The following is an 18,708-nucleotide window of genomic DNA, read 5'->3' on the forward strand; positions in this document are numbered from 1 at the left end:
CTCTCTCTGTATGAGTGATGATCTCTCTATATGAGTTATGATCTCTCTGTATGAGTGATGATCTCTCTGTATGAGTGATGATCTCTCTCTGTATGAGTGATGATCTCTCTCTGTATGAGTGATGATCTCTCTCTGTATGAGTGATGATCTCTCTGTATGAGTGATGATCTCTCTGTATGAGTGATGATCTCTCTCTGTATGAGTGATGATCTCTCTGTATGAGTGATGATCTCTCTGTATGAGTGATGATCTCTCTATATGAGTTATGATCTCTCTGTATGAGTGATGATCTCTCTCTGTATGAGTGCTGATCTCGCTGTATGAGTGCTGATCTCGCTGTATGAGCATTGATCTCTCTGTATGAGTGATGATCTCTCTCTGTATGAGTGATGATCTCTCTGTATGAGTGATGATCTCTCTGTATGAGCGATGATCTCTCTGTATGAGCGATGATCTCTCTGTATGAGTGATGATCTCTCTGTATGAGTTATGATCTTTCTGTATGAGGACTGATCTCTCTGTATGAGTGATGATCTCTCTGTATGAGGACTAATCTCTCTGTCTGAGTGTTGATCTCTCTCTGTATGAGTGCTGATCTCTCTGTATGAGGACTAATCTCTCTGTATGAGTGATGATCTCTCTGTATGAGTGATGATCTCTCTGTATGAGTGATGATCTCTGTCTGTATGAGTGATGATCTCTGACTGAATAGGTGATGATCTCTCTCTGTATGAGCATTGATCTCTCTCTGTATAAGCGCAGATCTCTGGGTTGTGCACAGTGCAGAGCGGCAGTTTAGCTAGGCCATAGGAGCACTATGCTGTTGTTAGCTTGCCGTTAGCACCGCTAGCCATTACAGCTCAGCCACCCCTATGTTTGCTCATCACACCAGAGACGAAAGCCGTGTGTAGCCGTTCCTGACTCTGAATGTCAATCAAACTCTGGTGAGAGCCATGTGGAGGCAATCCCAGCACAGACTAGATTTTCTTCTGAGTTTCATGTGCAGCACCTTTAACTGTTATACTTTCAGCTATCAACTCTGCTGTAACGCTGCTGTTATATACTCACTCAGCACAGACAGAAACAGACACATATCACATGATCACTCACCAGGTAACAGACAAAAGTGCAGCAAAGAAAAACACAAAGTTACTGTGACGTTCCAACAAACATCTGATTCAAGTAGAGAAAAGAAACACTCAGTACACCGTTATTCATCAAATACTAAAACATTTCTATCAATTACTGTTTATGTCTGCAAATCAACATTTTATTATATGATAGTTTATGTGTGAAGGAGATCTGGAACCAGCTACAATCAGATCTAATGTACAATGGTTTAGGATCAGATCTACCTGTATGGGGGATTTGGGCCGTGGTGGTCCAGGTGAGACAGGGCGGAGCATGTGGTTGTAGCTGGCATCAGGACTGTCAGGTGGACTGTCAGAATCTGGAGGTGACGGGGTTCTGGCGAGTCGCAGCGGCCCGGAATCACTGAGGGACAAGACGGAAACAACACGATCACATGGCGTCAGAATCTGAAATGTCAACTTAAGTAAACTTTATTATCCCGTAAAGATGTGGTCTTACATAACTCAACTAAACATAGACACTTTCACAAACAATTAGGCTCCAAAAAGTTATAATTGTGCCACGATGCCGTTTAACCAAACACAAGTTTAGTTTTCCAATGTGCAGACTAATTGCTGTCAGCTGAACCTCGTAGTTCTTATTTTCTGCTGCTGAAATCTACAGTTTAAAAGAGGACAGCAGGATGATTGAGGATCTGATCTTTTTTTAAATATGCTCATTTCACAGCTAAGCTGCAGACACCTGGTCAACACCGGTCATCCTGCTGGCCGGGAAATCCTAAAACAAAGAACGCAAGTGACAGGAGACGAGCAGGAACATGAGTCATGCACATGCACAGATCTGATTGGCTGGCCAGACTCAGATATTACAAACAAACGTCTGTATCGCAGGGGTTTTAAGTTTATGACAAAGTGGACTTGGTGTGACTGACTTTATTATCTAACTGTTCTGCGGTTTGTATTTGTAAAGAAGTTAACTCAGGAAGGAGTTTTAAAAGTCTTTCAGATATAAACTGAACATTACTTAGTAGATAGTGATTGTATATGTTTCTAAGTGACAAAACAAGAATGTTTTATATCACTACCATCACTTCACATCATCTCTGAAGACAGACGGACGGAAAACACCTGTCTCATTTTCTAAAAGAACAACCTCAGCATTAGAACAATCTGAGAGATATTAAAATCACAGTGACTTCAATGATTTCATGACATAAAAAAAGAATATTTTGAAAACGTAAATGTTGTAAGTGAAACCGATTCCCAGAGTAAAAACGTGCACTGACCTCGGAGCTCCTTGGATGGTGAACATTTTGTCAGAGTGCTGCTCAGCCAGTTTGGTCATCACTTCATAGAGCTGTCTGCAAACCTGAAGCGTTAGAGAGTTAGAGGAAATACAAGTGGAGCTTCAGACCAGTTCACCTTTGAATGAAATGTGAGCTTCACACTTTACACCATCCACGGAAACACAATGTCCCAAAGTGCCCTAACCCCATTGGTCAGCTGATGTCTGTGATGGCTCAAACTGAACACTCTAAAACCGTTTAACTGGTTTATCTGTTTGGTCATTTTGTAATAACAATGTAGGGAATCAATCAAATGTAAAATGAGCCCTGTAAAAATGGTTCAGAATGAAACATTGTTTTATCATTTATTTAAGTGTTGTTACTGATACTCTTCTGTAAACAGCAGACAGTTGCTTCTCCTACATAATGCATGTTCTATATTGAGTTGTTAGATGCTGTACACATATTATATTATCATATTATACATTTACTAAGACAAGCACAGTTTTGTTCGGAGGAAACTATATTTGATGCATTTCCTGACTTTCTCTTGTTATTGTGCAATAATAATAACTTTAACCATCAATCCATCGGTGTTGTTGTGCATTATTTTATGGTTGTTTGAGTGCTTTCAGATCAACTTAAAGACAGCCACCCCCCCCTTCTCCTCACCAGAGAGATCTCGCGGTGAAACTTGGCCTCCAGTTTGGTTACGCTCTTAAAGGTGCTGATGTAGAAGCCGACCCGACTGCAGAGCAGGAAGAAACAGAGTTAGAGTTGGTGATTGTTGGCGATTGGCTATCATTGTGTCAGATGTTTTTCTCCAGATGATTGAAACCTTGTTGAATAAACTCATCTGTCTCTTGAACGTTTCTTTACACATACATATATACATACAGATACACATACAGATAACTTTATAGGTTTATTTTGATGAATGTCTTTTGGTTGTAGGTGTGGTTTAGGCAGTCAGGAGGCGCTCCTTTTTTAATACAGCCGGGCCACAATCTAGCAGGATGTGATGACTAGCAGCGAGGGCGGAGCCAAGCTCTTAAATGGAGGGGACAAAAGATGCTGACGGGACAAGGCGTCACCTTCACAACCCATGGATCTGTCAAAGTGACATTATTCAATTTAAGATTGCATGTTTCGGCTTCCGCTGCATGAAATCAGAGGAGCATTCAGCGAATGGGCCGGCTTAGACGCTGTTTAAATGTGCAGTTTTCTCCTACTCGGCGTACACCGTGGTAATGGTGCAGACCCACTTTCAAGTCGAGCCGAACTCGGAAAAAGTCATAAAAAGTCATAGTATGGTATGTCGAGCTGAGTTTCCATAGAAACTTATAAACTATCCACACTGCCGTGTCCAGCGATCACGTCCGGTTAGCAGTAAGAGAGTGTGACATGGTGCTGTCAGACAGGTGTGTTTGAGATCTGACTCACCTGTCCCACAGAGTCGGCAGTTCATCCTGCAGGCCGACGTTCAATTCATCAAAGACTTTCTGAGCCTTTTTCAACTCTTCTTCTGCCTTCAAACAGAAACAGGTGAGTTTAACAGGATGGACGGCAGCTGAACAGGTGGCAGGTAACATCTGGACCTTTAACTGACTCACCTTGATCACCTTGCGGTCATTCTTCATCCCTGCCACCTGCAGAGTTTCCATGTGATGGCGAGCGCTGTCGTAGTCGATGAGTTTCCGACTTCTTTTGGCCACACGAGTCTGAAATGTCACAAAGTTTCAGTTTGTAGACGATGAATCAAGCCTGTAAAAGATTCTTTGATCAGAAGACAAGCTGTTACTTTGAGGTCTGGGAACTGCAGCAGGTACTCGTCCAGGTTCAGCAGCGTTGAGTCAACCAGTTTGTTATGGAAGTCTTCCCACATTGCATCACAGTCCTGTAGGAAATACACAACAACTCATGTTGTCATGGAAACACATTGAAAATGTTCTGTATGATCTAGGTATCCAGTGATCAGCATGTCTACGTCCCTGCCTTCGCCTGTCGATTTCTTAAACTATGGTTTAAATATAATATACCAGCAGTGTGAAACGGACTTTACCAAATCAGGATCAATAAAAACATCATCCAAAGTGGAAACATTGGTTTGAAGGACTACATTTCATATGCAAGCAAAGATCATACTTGTTAGTAAACTATTAATGTAGCCTAAATGATTAAAAAAAAGCTTGTTTTAGAGCCAGCATGGGCAAATCTCCCGAGAACACTACAAACATATTCAGTAGTTTGGAGAGAGCAAAATCAACCTGACAAATTCAATAAAACAGAATTATTGCGTTTGGCTGCGTTACTGCTGCGTTCGGCTGCGTTACGGCTGCATTTGGCTGCGTTACGGCTGCATTTGGCTGCGTTACGGCTGTGTTCGGCTGCGTTACGGCTGCATTGGACTGCGTTGGGCTGCGTTGGGCTGCGTTGGGCTGCGTTACGGCTGCGTTAGGGCTGCGTTAGGGCTGCGTTAGGGCTGCGTTGGGCTGCGTTACGGCTGCGTTAGGGCTGCGTTGGGCTGCGTTACGGCTGCGTTGGGGCTGCGGCTGCGTTAGGGCTGCGTGCTGGGCTGCGTTGGGCTGCGTTACGGCTGCCTTACGGCTGCGTTACGGCTGCGTTACGGCTGCGTTGGGCTGCGTTCGGCTGCGTTACATCTGCGTTACAGCTGCGTTACAGCTGCGTTCGGCTGCGTTACGGCTGCGTTACGGCTGCGTTCAGCTGAGTTACGTCTCAACAGGTTCTCAACGTTTACTTTCAGCTGAGAGTATCTGCGTATCGCTCAGATATCGAATAGTAATGGTAGAGCGATGCCGTTTCCACAGGAGTTGGTAAGTGAAAAGAGCTTTTTAGGTCAATTTCAAGCTGAAACTCAGAACATAAACTGGTCCAGACCAGGTAAGCTCTGCAGCATAAGTTACCATGGTAATCTCGCCCAGGTCCCCAGGAATAGCATCCAAACAAACAGTGGAACTACAACTCCTGGTCCGTCAAATGATGCCCTCTGGAATAAAAATACTTTTCCCCTCAGAATTACACAGAGAAAGAGACGTCTGTAAATTAGTGGAGACCGGCAATTGACTCATTCTACTGAATTTGATCCATTCGGTCCAAAAACATTTGAAAAGTCTAGAAGAGCTGCACGATTAAATCATTTAATCCCCATTCAAGTTAGCGGAGCGCTAAACATGAAGTAGCTGGCTCGGCCGCCGGAGGTCTCAAGTGTTCCTACTCTCTGGGCCGCACCGTGAGGAAGCAGCGCTGATCATCGGGTCATTTTTGGCTCCATGATGCTTCATGTTCTACTGAAAACTCTCAGAGGAATAAACGAGGGACTGACCCCAACGCTGTTTCCAGGTCCCTTAATTGATCCATGGATCTTCTCGGTTTAAGGAGATACACAGAAACCCCTGGCTTTAGACCAGACCTCCCTAACCCCTCTGGACATCTGTGTGTGTCGTGTTTGTGTGATATGCGTTGTTACTGACCTTCCCAATGACCATGACATCATCTTTCCCGTGCCAGTCAGGTTCGTAGACCTCGTGCAGAGACTGAGTCAGGTTGATGGAGGCCTGCTGCATCCCTGCACAGAAAAACACTGTCATTTACTATTATAATGTTTACATGTAAAAGCCCCCCTCTCCAGTAGCTCCCCGAGGCTTTAACAAAAAGGTATATGGAAATTAATAATGGTTATTTTTAAACAAATTAAACTAATTATTGTTGAAGGCCTAAAATGGTTCTAACGTTCTCCATTTACACTTCATAGCATTTCAGTCCACTAAAATGTGCATCTACAAAGAAAAAGAGCGATTCAAGATCTTATGCAGAGAGAAAATGATCTTTTAAGAATTGGATCAAATCAACAAACTCCAAACTGCTGCAGGAGAGAGAAGTGTGGAAAGCTGTTCACGGAAGATGTGTTCATTATAATATCAAAGCATCTATTCTTAGACTAAAAAACCAAATTGAGTTAATAGTTCATAAAATATATGCTGCTCTCTCTGCAAGACCCGACAGGGCCATAAAAATATTAGCGAGTGCTCATTTAGGCTTAAATAGACTGTTACCTGCTTTTTATTGCACAGCGTGGTTGAGTTTGACAGCATTCCGCTGTCTGCTAAGTCTTGATAACAAACCGTTGTTAAGAATAACTGACCGTTATGTAGTGTCACGCCGCAGTTTAACACAGCAGCTGGGTGAATGAATTCATCCACCTAGCTAGCGATAGCAGGGCAGCACCCCATCACAGCCCAACTCATTTTGAAGGTATAATATACGGCTACTATAACAGCACGTAATGGAAGATGAAAATTGTGCCCGATCGGTGGCTACTGCCAGAAATGTATTTGCTGCAAACAGCTGGCTATCGGGTAGCTTGTAGCTGGAACAAGTTTGGCACACACACCAGTCTGATGCCCTGATGAGTTTACGTTGCTATGGACGCAGGATTCAAACCGTAGACGGAACAGACTATTTTCTTTAGCGGAAGCAATACAATCGTTTTTAAATCAATAAAATCCTTTTTAAATCAATATTTTGTGTCAAATGATTAACAACGGACATCCCTCCATCCCATGGGCCCACCACCTGTGGGAGGAGCCGCTGGGGTCGGGTGCGCTGCCACATGGGTGGCAGTGAAGGTCAGGGGCCTCGACGGACCAGACCCGGGCAGCAGAGGCTGGCTCTGGGGACGTGGAATGTCACCTCTCTGTGGGGGAAGGAGCCAGAACTTGTGCGGGAGGTGGAGCGCTACCGGTTAGATCTGGTGGGGCTTACCTCTACGCACAGTCTTGGTTCTGGAACCATACTCCTGGATAGGGGTTGGACTCTTTTCTTCTCCGGAGTTGCCCAGGGTGTGAGGCGCCGGGCGGGTGTGGGGATACTCACAAGCCCCCGGCTGAGCGCCGCTACGTTGGAGTTTAACCCGGTGGACGAGAGGGTCGCCTCCCTACGCCTGCGGGTTGTGGGGGGGGAAAACTCTGACTGTTGTTTGTCCATATGCACCAAACAAGAGTTCAGAGTATTCGGCCTTCTTGGAGACCTTGAGTGGAGTCCTGCATGGGGGCTCCAGTCGGGGACTCCATAGTTCTGCTGGGGGGACTTCAACGTGCACGTGGGTAATGATGGAGACACATGGAGAGGCGTGATTGGGAGGAACGGCCTCCCTGATCTAAACCAGAGTGGTTGTTTGTTGTTGGACTTCTGTGCTAGTCATGGATTGTCTATAACTTGAACACCATGTTCGAACATAGGGATGCTCATAAGTGTACTTGGTACCAGAGCACCCTAGGCCAAAGGTCAATGATTGATTTTATAATCGTTTCATCTGATCTGAGGCCATATGTTTTGGACACTCGGGTGAAGAGAGGGGCGGAGCTGTCAACCGATCACCATCTGGTGGTGAGTTGGGTCAAGGGGTGGGGGAAGACTCTGGACAGACCTGGTAAGCCCAAACGGGTAGTGCGGGTAAATTGGGAACATCTGGAGGAGGCCCCTGTCTGACAGACTTTCAACTCACACCTCCGGCAGAGCTTTTCGTGCATCCCTGTGGAGGCTGGGGGCATTGAACCCGAGTGGACAATGTTCAAAGTTTCCATTGCTGAAGCTGCGGTGAGGAGCTGTGGTCTTAGGGTCTTGGGTGCCTCAAGGGGCGGTAACCCACGAACACCATGGTGGACACCGGTGGTCAGGGAAGCCGTCCGACTGAAGAAGGAGTCTTTCCGGGATATGTTATCCCAGACGACTCCGGAGGCAGTTGCAAGGTACCGAAGGGCCCAAAGGGCTGCAGCCTCTGCTGTGAAAGAGGCAAAGCAGCGTGTGTGGGAGAAGTTCGGAGAAGACATGGAGAAGGACTTTCGGTCGGCACCAAGGTACTTCTGGAAAACCGTTCGCCACCTCAGGAGGGGAGAGCGGGGAACCATCCAAGCTGTGTACAGTAAGGATGGGACGCTGTTGACCTCAACTGAGGAGGTAATAGAGGGCGGTGGAAGGAGCACTTTGAGGAACTCCTAAATCCGACTAATACGCCCTCTATGGTAGAGGCAGAGCTGGAGGATGAGGGGGATTGGCATCAATTTCCCTGGTGGAGGTTGCTGAGGTAGTTAAACAACTCCACAGTGGCAAAGCCCCAGGAATTGATGAGATCCGTCCAGAAATGCTTAAAGCTCTGGGTGTGGAGGGGTTGTCTTGGTTGACACGCCTCTTCAACATTGCGTGGAAGTCTGGGGACGGTGCCTAAGGAGTGGCAGACCGGGGTGGTGGTTCCCCCTTTTTAAAAGGGGGGACCAGAGGGTGTGTGCCAATTACAGGGGTATCACACTTCTCAGCCTCCCGGTAAAGTCTACTCCAAGGTGCTGGAAAGGAGGGTTCGGTCGATAGTCGAATCTCAGGTTGAAGAGGAACAATGCGGATTCCGTCCTGGTCGTGGAACAACGGACCAGATCTTTACTCTCGCAAGGATCCTGGAGGGAGCCTGGGAGTATGCTCAACCAGTCTACATGTGTTTTGTGGATCTGGAGAAGGCGTATGACCGGGTGCCCCGGGAGATACTGTGGGAGGTGCTGCGAGAGTGCGGGGTGAGGGTCCCTTCTCAGGGCCATCCAATCTCTGTACGACCAAAGCGAGAGCTGTGTCCGGGTTCTCAGCAGTAAGTCGGACTCGTTTCAGGTGAGAGTTGGCCTCCGCCAGGGCTAAGCTTTGTCACCAATCCTGTTTGTAGTATTTATGGACAGGATATCGAGGCGTAGTCGGGGTGGAGAGGGGTTGCAGTTCGGTGGGCTGGGGATCTCATCGCTGCTTTTTGCAGATGATGTGGTCCTGATGGCATCATCGGCCTGTGACCTTCAGCACTCACTGGATCGGTTCGCAGCCCGAGTGTGAAGCGGCTGGGATGAGGATCAGCACCTCTAAATCGGAGGCCATGGTTCTCAGCAGGAAACCGATGGAGTCCCTTCTCCAGGTAGGGAATGAGTCCTTACCCCAAGTGAAGGAGTTCAAGTACCTTGGGGTCTTGTTCGCGAGTGAGGGGACAATGGAGCGGGAGATTGGTCGGAGAATCGGCACAGCAGGTGCGGTATTACATTCAATTTATCGCACCGTTGTGACGAAAAGAGAGCTGAGCCAGAAGGCAAAGCTCTCAATCTACCGGTCAGTTTTTGTTCCTACCCTCACCTATGGTCATGAAGGCTGGGTCATGACCGAAAGAACAAGATCCAGGGTACAAGCAGCCGAAATGGGTTTCCTCAGGAGGGTAGCTGGCGTCTCCCTTAGAGATAGGGTGAGAAGCTCAGTTATCCGTGAGGAGCTCGGAGTAGAGCCGCTGCTCCTTTGCGTCGAAAGGAGCCAGTTGAGGTGGTTCGGGCATCTGGTAAGGATGCCCCCTGGGCGCCTCCCTAGGGAGGTGTTCCAGGCACGTCCAGCTGGGAGGAGGCCTCGGCGGAGACCCAGGACTAGGTGGAAGGATTATATCTCTAACCTGGCCTGGGAACGCCTCGGGATCCCCCAGTCGGAGCTGGTTAATGTGGCCCGGGAAAGGGAAGTTTGGGGTCCCCTGCTGGAGCTGCTACCCCCGCGACCCGACCCCAGATAAGCGGATGAAGATGGATGGATGGATGGATGGATGATTAATTTATTTGGTAAGTAGCTGTGTAATAAGCGGGATAATGTAGAGCGAGGCGGTCGTAGTGAATGAATAGTGAATACATGATGATCAGCCTGTCAGGGTCGCTATGACGACCACCTCGCTCTACATTATCCCTTACATCATCAGGGCCACATGTTAACACATCTCCACCTCGAGCAGAAAGACTTTATTTCATTCTGGATCACCGCTGAAAAATAAAAATCTGCAGTTTGTGTTTGGGTCTGATTATAATATGTTTTGCAGCTCCAGATTTAATTTTTTAGGCTAAAAATGTCTCCTTGACAGTAAAGTTGCTGACAGCTGCCATATATGATGATGATATAAGTGAAAGTGTTTATATGAGACTGTTTGTCACCTTTAATGGCAGCCATGTAGGCCTTCATCTCCCTCTGCAGCCGAGCGCCTTCAGACTGACAACACAAACAGACACACAAACAGACACACAACAATATTTTACATCAGTCTTTGTGAAGACTATAAAAATTAATATAGCTCCTATTACAGAACAAAATCAAAGTGATTCATCACAAACATTTACAGCAGCAGGAGCTTCTCTCTGAGCCGTCAGGATTATGTCATATCTCCCGAGGGCGATGAAACATGCTCATGAGCAAATTATTTCATTTCAAACATGCAGATATTACTCTTTAACGCACCAATTCAAAAACCGAGAGTTGTACAGGCAGCTGCGAGCGTGAAACACAACATCGGGAGGGAAAGAATGACTTGTGTGCGTATACAACTAAGCATATGAAAATAGTAATGAACTCTGCTGTATGACATAAACCTGAAGCCAAACCTGTTTCTCAGGTCGGTCGGTCAGGATGAACTGTAATAAAGTTTTAAATAGCGCCATCATCAGGTCAACAGTTTAAAAACCTGTAGATCTCAAGACGATCATCAGCTTGAGCTGAGTGTGTGTTATGTCTTGTATTTCTCAAACTGATCAATTAAAAAAGGTAAAACACAAAGGACCAGAAGTTAAAGGTTTTCCCACACATGAACTGGTATTTACAAAGGAAACGTGGTATATTTCCAGGATAAAGCCTGATGTTCTCTGCGTTCGTTCTCTTACCTCCTGTCTCCTGAAGTTGACCACCACTTGTTCAAACTGTTCATCTTTGGTCTCGTCTGCTTTTCCCAGTTTCTGCAGCACCTGAGAATCACAACATTATGTGTCGCATTACATTTCAGTTAGCTGAGACCCAAACCACGGCAGAGTTACTGTGTCACATGTTGTCAGATAACTTTGTTCCTCAGCTCCTCCTAAACATCACCAACATGTGTGTTAAGAAATGGTTTTGTTGATGTAAAACTATAAAGAAAGCTGTCTACTGTATTAAGAGAGCTGAGAGCAGCTTCATGGTTTTAATCTGTTAGCACAGACAGAAAGGACAAAAACAAAGAGATGTTTTCAGCATGAAGAACGTAACTCAGGAACAGGAAACAATCTCAACAAGCAGAGAAACAGCAAACTGTTGAACTCTGAGAAGAGAAGCCACTCGGCTCACGTTAGCTCTGCTGCTATGTGTTAAATATTTAATAAAGCCAGCGTCGGGGTCGTATTTCTGAATCAGCTGTGTAAACTCGTTTCAGTTCCTCGACCACATACAGCCCATATTAATCACAGATGGGCCGGTTTTGTTGCAGTACAACCTGTGCACAATAACGGATGAATAACAACAGTTAGCGTACCGCTCCTGTTAATGCTGCTGCTCCCGTTACTCTGCTGGGTCATATGTGAAGCATCCGTTCACAGAGGGGTAATATACAACCCGTATATCTATCTTAAAAACCCTCCCGATCCTCCTCAGCTGTGAAGCCACCATGTACTTGTTGTCCAAGCCCGTGTGTTCTCGCTAGATAAATGTGTGCAGCGTTCACTGTCCCGTGGGAAATAATGCAAAGTCGAGCTTCATGCAGATCACCCTGATAGAGAACCAGAATTGTAAGTCAGAATGTAAACTGGGCCACAGATGGTAAGCCCAATTACATTAACCTAAAACTGACTTCATGAAAATGCCACAGCCCATACTGTTTGTTTTTTATTATTAGAGAATAAATCGTTATGCAAGTACTTTTACTTTTACTTAAGTAGGGTTTTCATTGTTGTACTTTTACTTTTACTAAAGTAAATAGATCTCTGGTTATTTGTACTTTTACTTAAGTACTGAGATTCAGTACTTCCTCCACCGCTGGTCCTCTCTGTCCAATCAGAATAAAGAAAAACAGTCTACTGTGACGTCGCCCTCCCCCCCCCCCCCCTTTACTTCATTTATTAAACACACCGACACGTTTCACCGCGCACGTGACGTCATCGCGAGGTTTTTTTCGTTTGTTAATCAGCCAATCAGATCCGTTTCTGATGATATTAACGTTTCTTTGAGAAAACATGATGACGTCAGCCTTACAGTGCGGATCAGCTGTGTATCTCTGATCATCCAAATAAACAATAATAAGCAATAAAACCGGAAATAAAACTGTGATCATATTTAACAGACAGAATGATGTGAGGAGGAGAAGCTGCAGAGGCCGCAGCCCGACACACACACACACACACACACACGGACGGACGGACACACACACAAGGACGGACACACACACACACACACACACACACGGACGGACGGACGGACGGACACACAAACAAACACACACACTGACACACACACACACACACACACACACACACACACACACACAGACACATATTACACCTCCTCCTGCTCCATCTGTCCCCTTCACCTTCGCCTCCATCCCTCCAACATTATCCACTCATCTTCCCCTCATCTTCCGCTTTACATATCTTACCTTCTCCTGCGCGCGGTTAAGTCTTTTCTGGACGTTTTTAGCGAAAATTCCCGTTTTGATTTCCGCCATGATGACCGCAGAGAGAGAGAGAGAGAGAGAGAGAGAGAGAGAGAGAGAGAGAGAGAGAGGATTACAGACTGACAGCAGGGGGAGGGGTAGTGTGTGTGTGTGTGTGTGTGTGTGTGTGTGTGTGTGTGTGTGTATGTGTGTGTGTGTGTGTGTGGGGGGGCGGGGCTTAACGAGCCGACACTCAGCCAGCTGATTGGACAGTTTCAGATTCTGTTGCTGTAATTCCATTTAATAACCCGTTTTCAGTGCGTATGGTTAGTGTCTGGTGTTCAGGCTCAGGATCAGAATAATAATATATATTTCATGTATTTCTATGATATGTTCAGGGTGTAGAGTCTGTTAAAATGTGAATCCGTTCAGTCTGAGCTGCTGTTAATCTGAAGCTGTATTTGTGTTCAGGTGGAGCAGATTACACACAGAGCTATTTCTGACTAGACTCAACAACAGGATGTGACGTCACACTGCTCCATCTGTTTATTATTAAACTATATAATCAATAATCGAAGACATAGATGGTGTGTTTCATATAGAAGAGTTGATGATTGCTCTTTAAAGTGTAAACTCAGCAGCAGATCAAGTTTCCCTGAACTCACAATCTGATTATTTCAGTTTCTTTTCAGAAAGCAGATCATGCTGTTGACTCTCAGTTAGCTCCATAACGAGACAGATTAATGACTTATAATTCATTAATATTCTGGGTGATGACATGAATTAGTTTTTTACTTTAGTCATTTCTGAACCTTGTTGCATTAAAAGGTTTTGGAGATGTCGTTCATCTGAGTGTTTATCAGTTCTGTCCTGCTGCAGATCAGACGTTTCTGTTTCAAACAACCTCCAGCAGAGGGCAGCAGAGACCAAACATATACAGGGTTAGGGTTATATATATATATATATATATATATATATATATATATATATATATATATATATATATGTATGTATATTTTCAATCCCTCGGTTCCTCTGTCCCTAAGATACTGAACCGTAAGATGATCCCCGGTCCTCTGCTCCTCAAGCTCAGGATGGTTAAATGCAGAAATATTTATTTAACCTTTATTTTATTTAAGCAGGAATGTTCTTGTCGACATTCAGAATCTCTTTTACGACGAGTCCAGGCGTCCGTTTCAGAAAGCAGGATAAGTGAAAACTCTGAGTTAGTAACCCTGAGAGGAGGGAAACTCTGGGTTTACTGTTTCAGAAAGAGAGGGAACCTAACCTCAGAGTCAGTTACTATGGGAACCTAACCTCAGAGTCAGTTACTATGGGATCTTAACCTCAGAGTCAGTTACTATGGTAACCTAACCTCAGAGTCAGTTACTATGGGATCTTAACAACCTCAGAGTCAGTTACTATGGGAACTTAACCTCAGAGTCAGTTACTATGGGATCTTAACCTCAGAGTCAGTTACTATGGTAACCTAACCTCAGAGTCAGTTACTATGGGAACCTAACCTCAGAGTCAGTTACTATGGGATCTTAACCTCAGAGTCAGTTACTATGGTAACCTAACCTCAGAGTCAGTTACTATGGGAACCTAACCTCAGAGTCAGTTACTATGGGAACTTAACCTCAGAGTCAGTTACTATGGGAACTTAACCTCAGAGTCAGTTACTATGGGAACTTAACCTCAGAGTCAGTTACTATGGTAACCTAACCTCAGAGTCAGTTACTATGGTAACCTAACCTCAGAGTCAGTTACTATGGGATCTTAACCTCAGAGTCAGTTACTATGGTAACCTAACCTCAGAGTCAGTTACTATGGGAACCTAACCTCAGAGTCAGTTACTATGGTAACCTAACCTCAGAGTCAGTTACTATGGTAACCTAACCTCAGAGTCAGTTACTATGGGAACTTAACCTCAGAGTCAGTTACTATGGTAACCTAACCTCAGAGTCAGTTACTATGGGAACCTAACCTCAGAGTCAGTTACTATGGGAACTTAACCTCTGAGTCAGTTACTATGGTAACTTAACCTCTGAGTCAGTTACTATGGTAACTTAACCTCTGAGTCAGTTACTATGGGAACTTAACCTCAGAGTCAGTTACTATGGGAACTTAACCTCAGAGTCAGTTACTATGGGAACCTAACCTCAGAGTCAGTTACTATGGTAACTTAACCTCAGAGTCAGTTACTATGGGAACTTAACCTCAGAGTCAGTTACTATGGTAACTTAACCTCAGAGTCAGTTACTATGGGAACTTAACCTCAGAGTCAGTTACTATGGGAACTGAGCCTCAGAGTCAGTTACTATGGGAACTTAACCTCAGAGTCAGTTACTATGGGAACTGAGCCTCAGAGTCAGTTACTATGGTAACTTAACCTCAGAGTCAGTTACTATGGGAACCTAACCTCAGAGTCAGTTACTATGGGAACTGAGCCTCAGAGTCAGTTACTATGGGAACTGAACCTCAGAGTCAGTTACTATGGGAACTGAACCTCAGAGTCAGTTACTATGGGAACTGAGCCTCAGAGTCAGTTACTATGGGAACTGAACCTCAGAGTCAGTTACTATGGGAACTGAGCCTCAGAGTCAGTTACTATGGGAACTGAACCTCAGAGTCAGTTACTATGGGAACTGAACCTCAGAGTCAGTTACTATGGTAACTTAACCTGTGAACCTAACCTGGTTGAGAGCAGGTTTTCTTCTCTCAGTCTCCTCCCTCTCACACAGTGTCAGAGGGAGGAGACTGAGAGGAACTCCAGGTTTCTTCTCTCTCATTTCCTCATCCATTCATTCATTCATTCATTCATCCATTCATCCATTCAGTCAGTCAGTCAGTCTGTACCCGGCTCATTTTAATGCAGTTAGTTATCTGCATGAATAAAGAACGTATTGGTTGACGTTAGGCAGATTATAAAAGGTTTATTTCTCTAACGTCATGTCCTTTTGTCGACGATCCCGTTGATGAAGAAGCTGGATTACTTCACAGAGAGTTGACGTCGGGAGATGATATTGAGTCCCGACTAGATGTATTTTCAGTTCCACATTTGTTCCCAGTCCATCAGATATGGAGATACCTCATCGTCCTCATATCACTACCATCCACCATCGAGGACCGGCTCTAACATCCCAGCACAGTCTTTGTGTCGCATTACGTGTTTAGCAAACGTCAGTTTTCTTATTGGTGATGCGGATCAGACTGTAATAGTGAAGCCGCTGCAGCCGTCAGAAGAGTGTGACTCGCTCTGAAACGTTTTTTAAACGTTTTTGTATTTGTTCCCTGAAGAAATAAATGATTATACATCATAGTTGTGTTAATGATCATGGTGCTGCAGCCTCAGAGTGGGATTAGTAGAGCTTACTTTTTCGCCCGCAGGATTGCACCTAAATGACATTATAGGTGTAATACCATTCCAGTTTTCACCAGTAATATTATCAGTTAACTGTGATTAAATATGACATTAATACTCTGTTAATGCTTACGCTTTGACTCCAGCAGCAACTTTCTCCCACACCACTTCTCTCTCTGCTGCAGCAGCCGCTGTCTTGCTTTTTTAATACATGTTCAAACTCGCTGTTTGTGTTCATGAGTATTTCCGCCGACCCGTTTGTTTGTGGTTGTTGCCATGGTGAATCGTAGTATCATGGCTCCATTCATACTGCCTTTTTATTGTGGGGGAGCACGTGAACCTACTCCATGGAGCTAGAACAGTGACAGTAACCTGTGGTATTGAAACAACAAATATTGGCACTGAAATATAAAACCCAAACATTAAAAAGTTAGAATCTCACAATCCTATTATTTTATTTCACTTTGACATTTGTTTGTTTTATAATAGGTTTTTCAATGTCAATCTACATTTTTTCTTGATGTCTGTCTTTTTTCAGTGACATCTTTTTTTTTTTACGATGTCAGGATTTTTACAATGTCACTGGTTTTCAGTTTCAACTTTCTGTCACTATTTTGGCGTAGAGAGGTGGGGCCTGAGGGGAGGGACAAAGAGGGCGTGGTTTATGGATAATTTGTATATAATTTGCATACTGCAAGAGACCGCACCTCCACAGGCATCCTCACAGATTACCCATATCTGCAATGGCTTCCACAAGTTTACCTGGAACCTTCAAATCTCAAGTAAGTCTGTTTATCTCTGCCATTTTTTTCACGTAGAAGCAGGCTGGTTTAGTGTTAACTTTAAATGTAGACCTAAGCTGTGCTGTTTTGGCAGCGGTTAGCTGAACAAGCGCTAATGCTAGCTAATACCACATCAGCTAGCCCACTTGGGGGTTTAAAGAGATAGTAATAGTGCACTGATGTGTCAGTCTTTAAGAGGGTCACCTGCTAGATCCCTCCAACTGTCTGTATTTATTTTGTACCCACTATATATTTGTACCACGCCTCCAGAGGGACCTTGACACTTTACCAGACTTCTCCAGGACCCTGTGCAGCTTCAAAATGTTCAATTAAACCTTTTTTTTTATTTTGTTTTGGATATTTGTCATGGCTATATGTGCATAACAAATTAAATGCAAACCTAAAGTGTGCATTTCATTTACAAAAAAAAGTGTCATTGTTTTATGAAGTATTCTAAAAGCAACTGCAGTCTTTTAACATGACGTGTCAATTACAGGATATACAAGATCTTTTCTTGACAGAGTGACAGAAGAGTCTGCCAGTGGAGTACTTTTACCACCCATCCAGTGCCCTCTGAGGCCGCAGACTATGGCAGAACTGAGGGCAGCCATTAACCCTGTGACTCCCTCCTAGGACAATGGCGGATAGCTTCACAAGACTGCACTTAACTATGTGATTCTTCACACATAAACATGGCAGGATAACACAGGAAAACCATTTTGTTGTTATTTTAAAATGACAAATACCACTACTACTTTATATGTAGTACTGATTTTAATCCTTAACAGTTTTTGAAATGACATGCATTTACAGTATGGACTCCAGCAAAACAGTTAAAGCTGTAATATAAATATATTCAAGTAAGAATTTGATTCTATATTGCATAACAAATTACAGTAAATGCAATGATAATGCATATGAGGGTTAATGTCTACTGGCCTATGCAAAAGGGTACAAGTCCCATTTCATGACTTAAAACAGTGTAAGTGTAAAACACTGTAAAAGTGTAAATAGTCAAAATCCACAGGCTGACGTTGCAGAACTTCCTGAAGCCTTCTCAGCAGTCTCTCCATAAACTCCCTCCCAGTCAAAGGTGCCTGTAATTATACACAACTTAGTGAAATCGGATGAGAAATGTAAAAGTTATGCCTTTAATCCAGAAATACCACAGAAATACTTGTTTTTGTTTACAGCCAAGTTTATACATTTATGTCCAAGTAAACCTTTAACCGATAATATTTCAGTTAAACAGTTATAAAATATTGTACTGGACTGGTTCACATGATAATGTTAACTGTTATGTTCAGCTAAGGCAGTTTTTAAGTAACTGTGTTTTCCTGGGTTTTAGGAGATGTCAGTGAACGCGTTCTGCCTGTTGTCAGTGTGATTTGCCTAGAAACCTGTCAGTCAGCAGCTATACTTGTGATTGGAGGAGAGTCATGGGGGAGGGGCGTTAACGTTCCTGGCCAGTGTTAGCGGCAGGTAGAGAGCGCGGAGCTCGTTCTCTTAATACATCCATGACGGAGCTAATGAGAGATGCAAGCGAGTCAAGCCTTGTGCACCAGCAATAACACTGGCTTTAGGACTCCTAAAGGACAGGAATTACTATTAATATAACTACTAGATTATAGAAGATAGATTGACATCCCCGGTGGGATACTTAGCTACAATTAGCCACAAGTTAGCTGACGTGTGTTAACCATGGATGTATTAAGAGAACAGTTCTAAC

General features: G+C 44.3%; 1 protein-coding gene across 6 annotated transcripts in view; it reads right to left on the reverse strand.

Moving 5' to 3' along the window:
- The window catches only part of amph (amphiphysin), a 30,135-nt gene extending 17,127 nt beyond the window's left edge, over nt 1-13,008 (reverse strand). For 2 of the 6 annotated variants that reach the window (XM_078245070.1, XM_078245069.1), the window contains exons 1-9: nt 12,837-13,004; nt 11,101-11,181; nt 10,381-10,435; nt 5,869-5,963; nt 4,179-4,274; nt 3,821-4,098; nt 3,050-3,125; nt 2,378-2,460; nt 1,356-1,494 (exon numbers count right to left, since the gene is read on the reverse strand). In XM_078245070.1, the coding sequence (XP_078101196.1) occupies nt 1,356-1,494; nt 2,378-2,460; nt 3,050-3,125; nt 3,821-4,098; nt 4,179-4,274; nt 5,869-5,963; nt 10,381-10,435; nt 11,101-11,181; nt 12,837-12,905 (972 nt within the window). In that variant the 5' untranslated portion in view covers nt 12,906-13,004. Of the gene's footprint in view, nt 1-1,355; nt 1,495-2,377; nt 2,461-3,049; nt 3,126-3,820; nt 4,099-4,178; nt 4,275-5,868; nt 5,964-10,380; nt 10,436-11,100; nt 11,182-11,720; nt 11,881-12,836 lie in introns of those variants that run through there. The other 4 variants (XM_078245067.1, XM_078245065.1, XM_078245066.1 and 1 more) reach the window with 4 other exon arrangements.
- Between the last annotated feature and the right edge of the window lie 5,700 nt (nt 13,009-18,708).

The sequence above is a fragment of the Sander vitreus genome, unplaced genomic scaffold (assembly GCF_031162955.1).
Source record: "Sander vitreus isolate 19-12246 unplaced genomic scaffold, sanVit1 ctg360_0, whole genome shotgun sequence".
Lineage (NCBI taxonomy): Eukaryota > Metazoa > Chordata > Actinopteri > Perciformes > Percidae > Sander > Sander vitreus.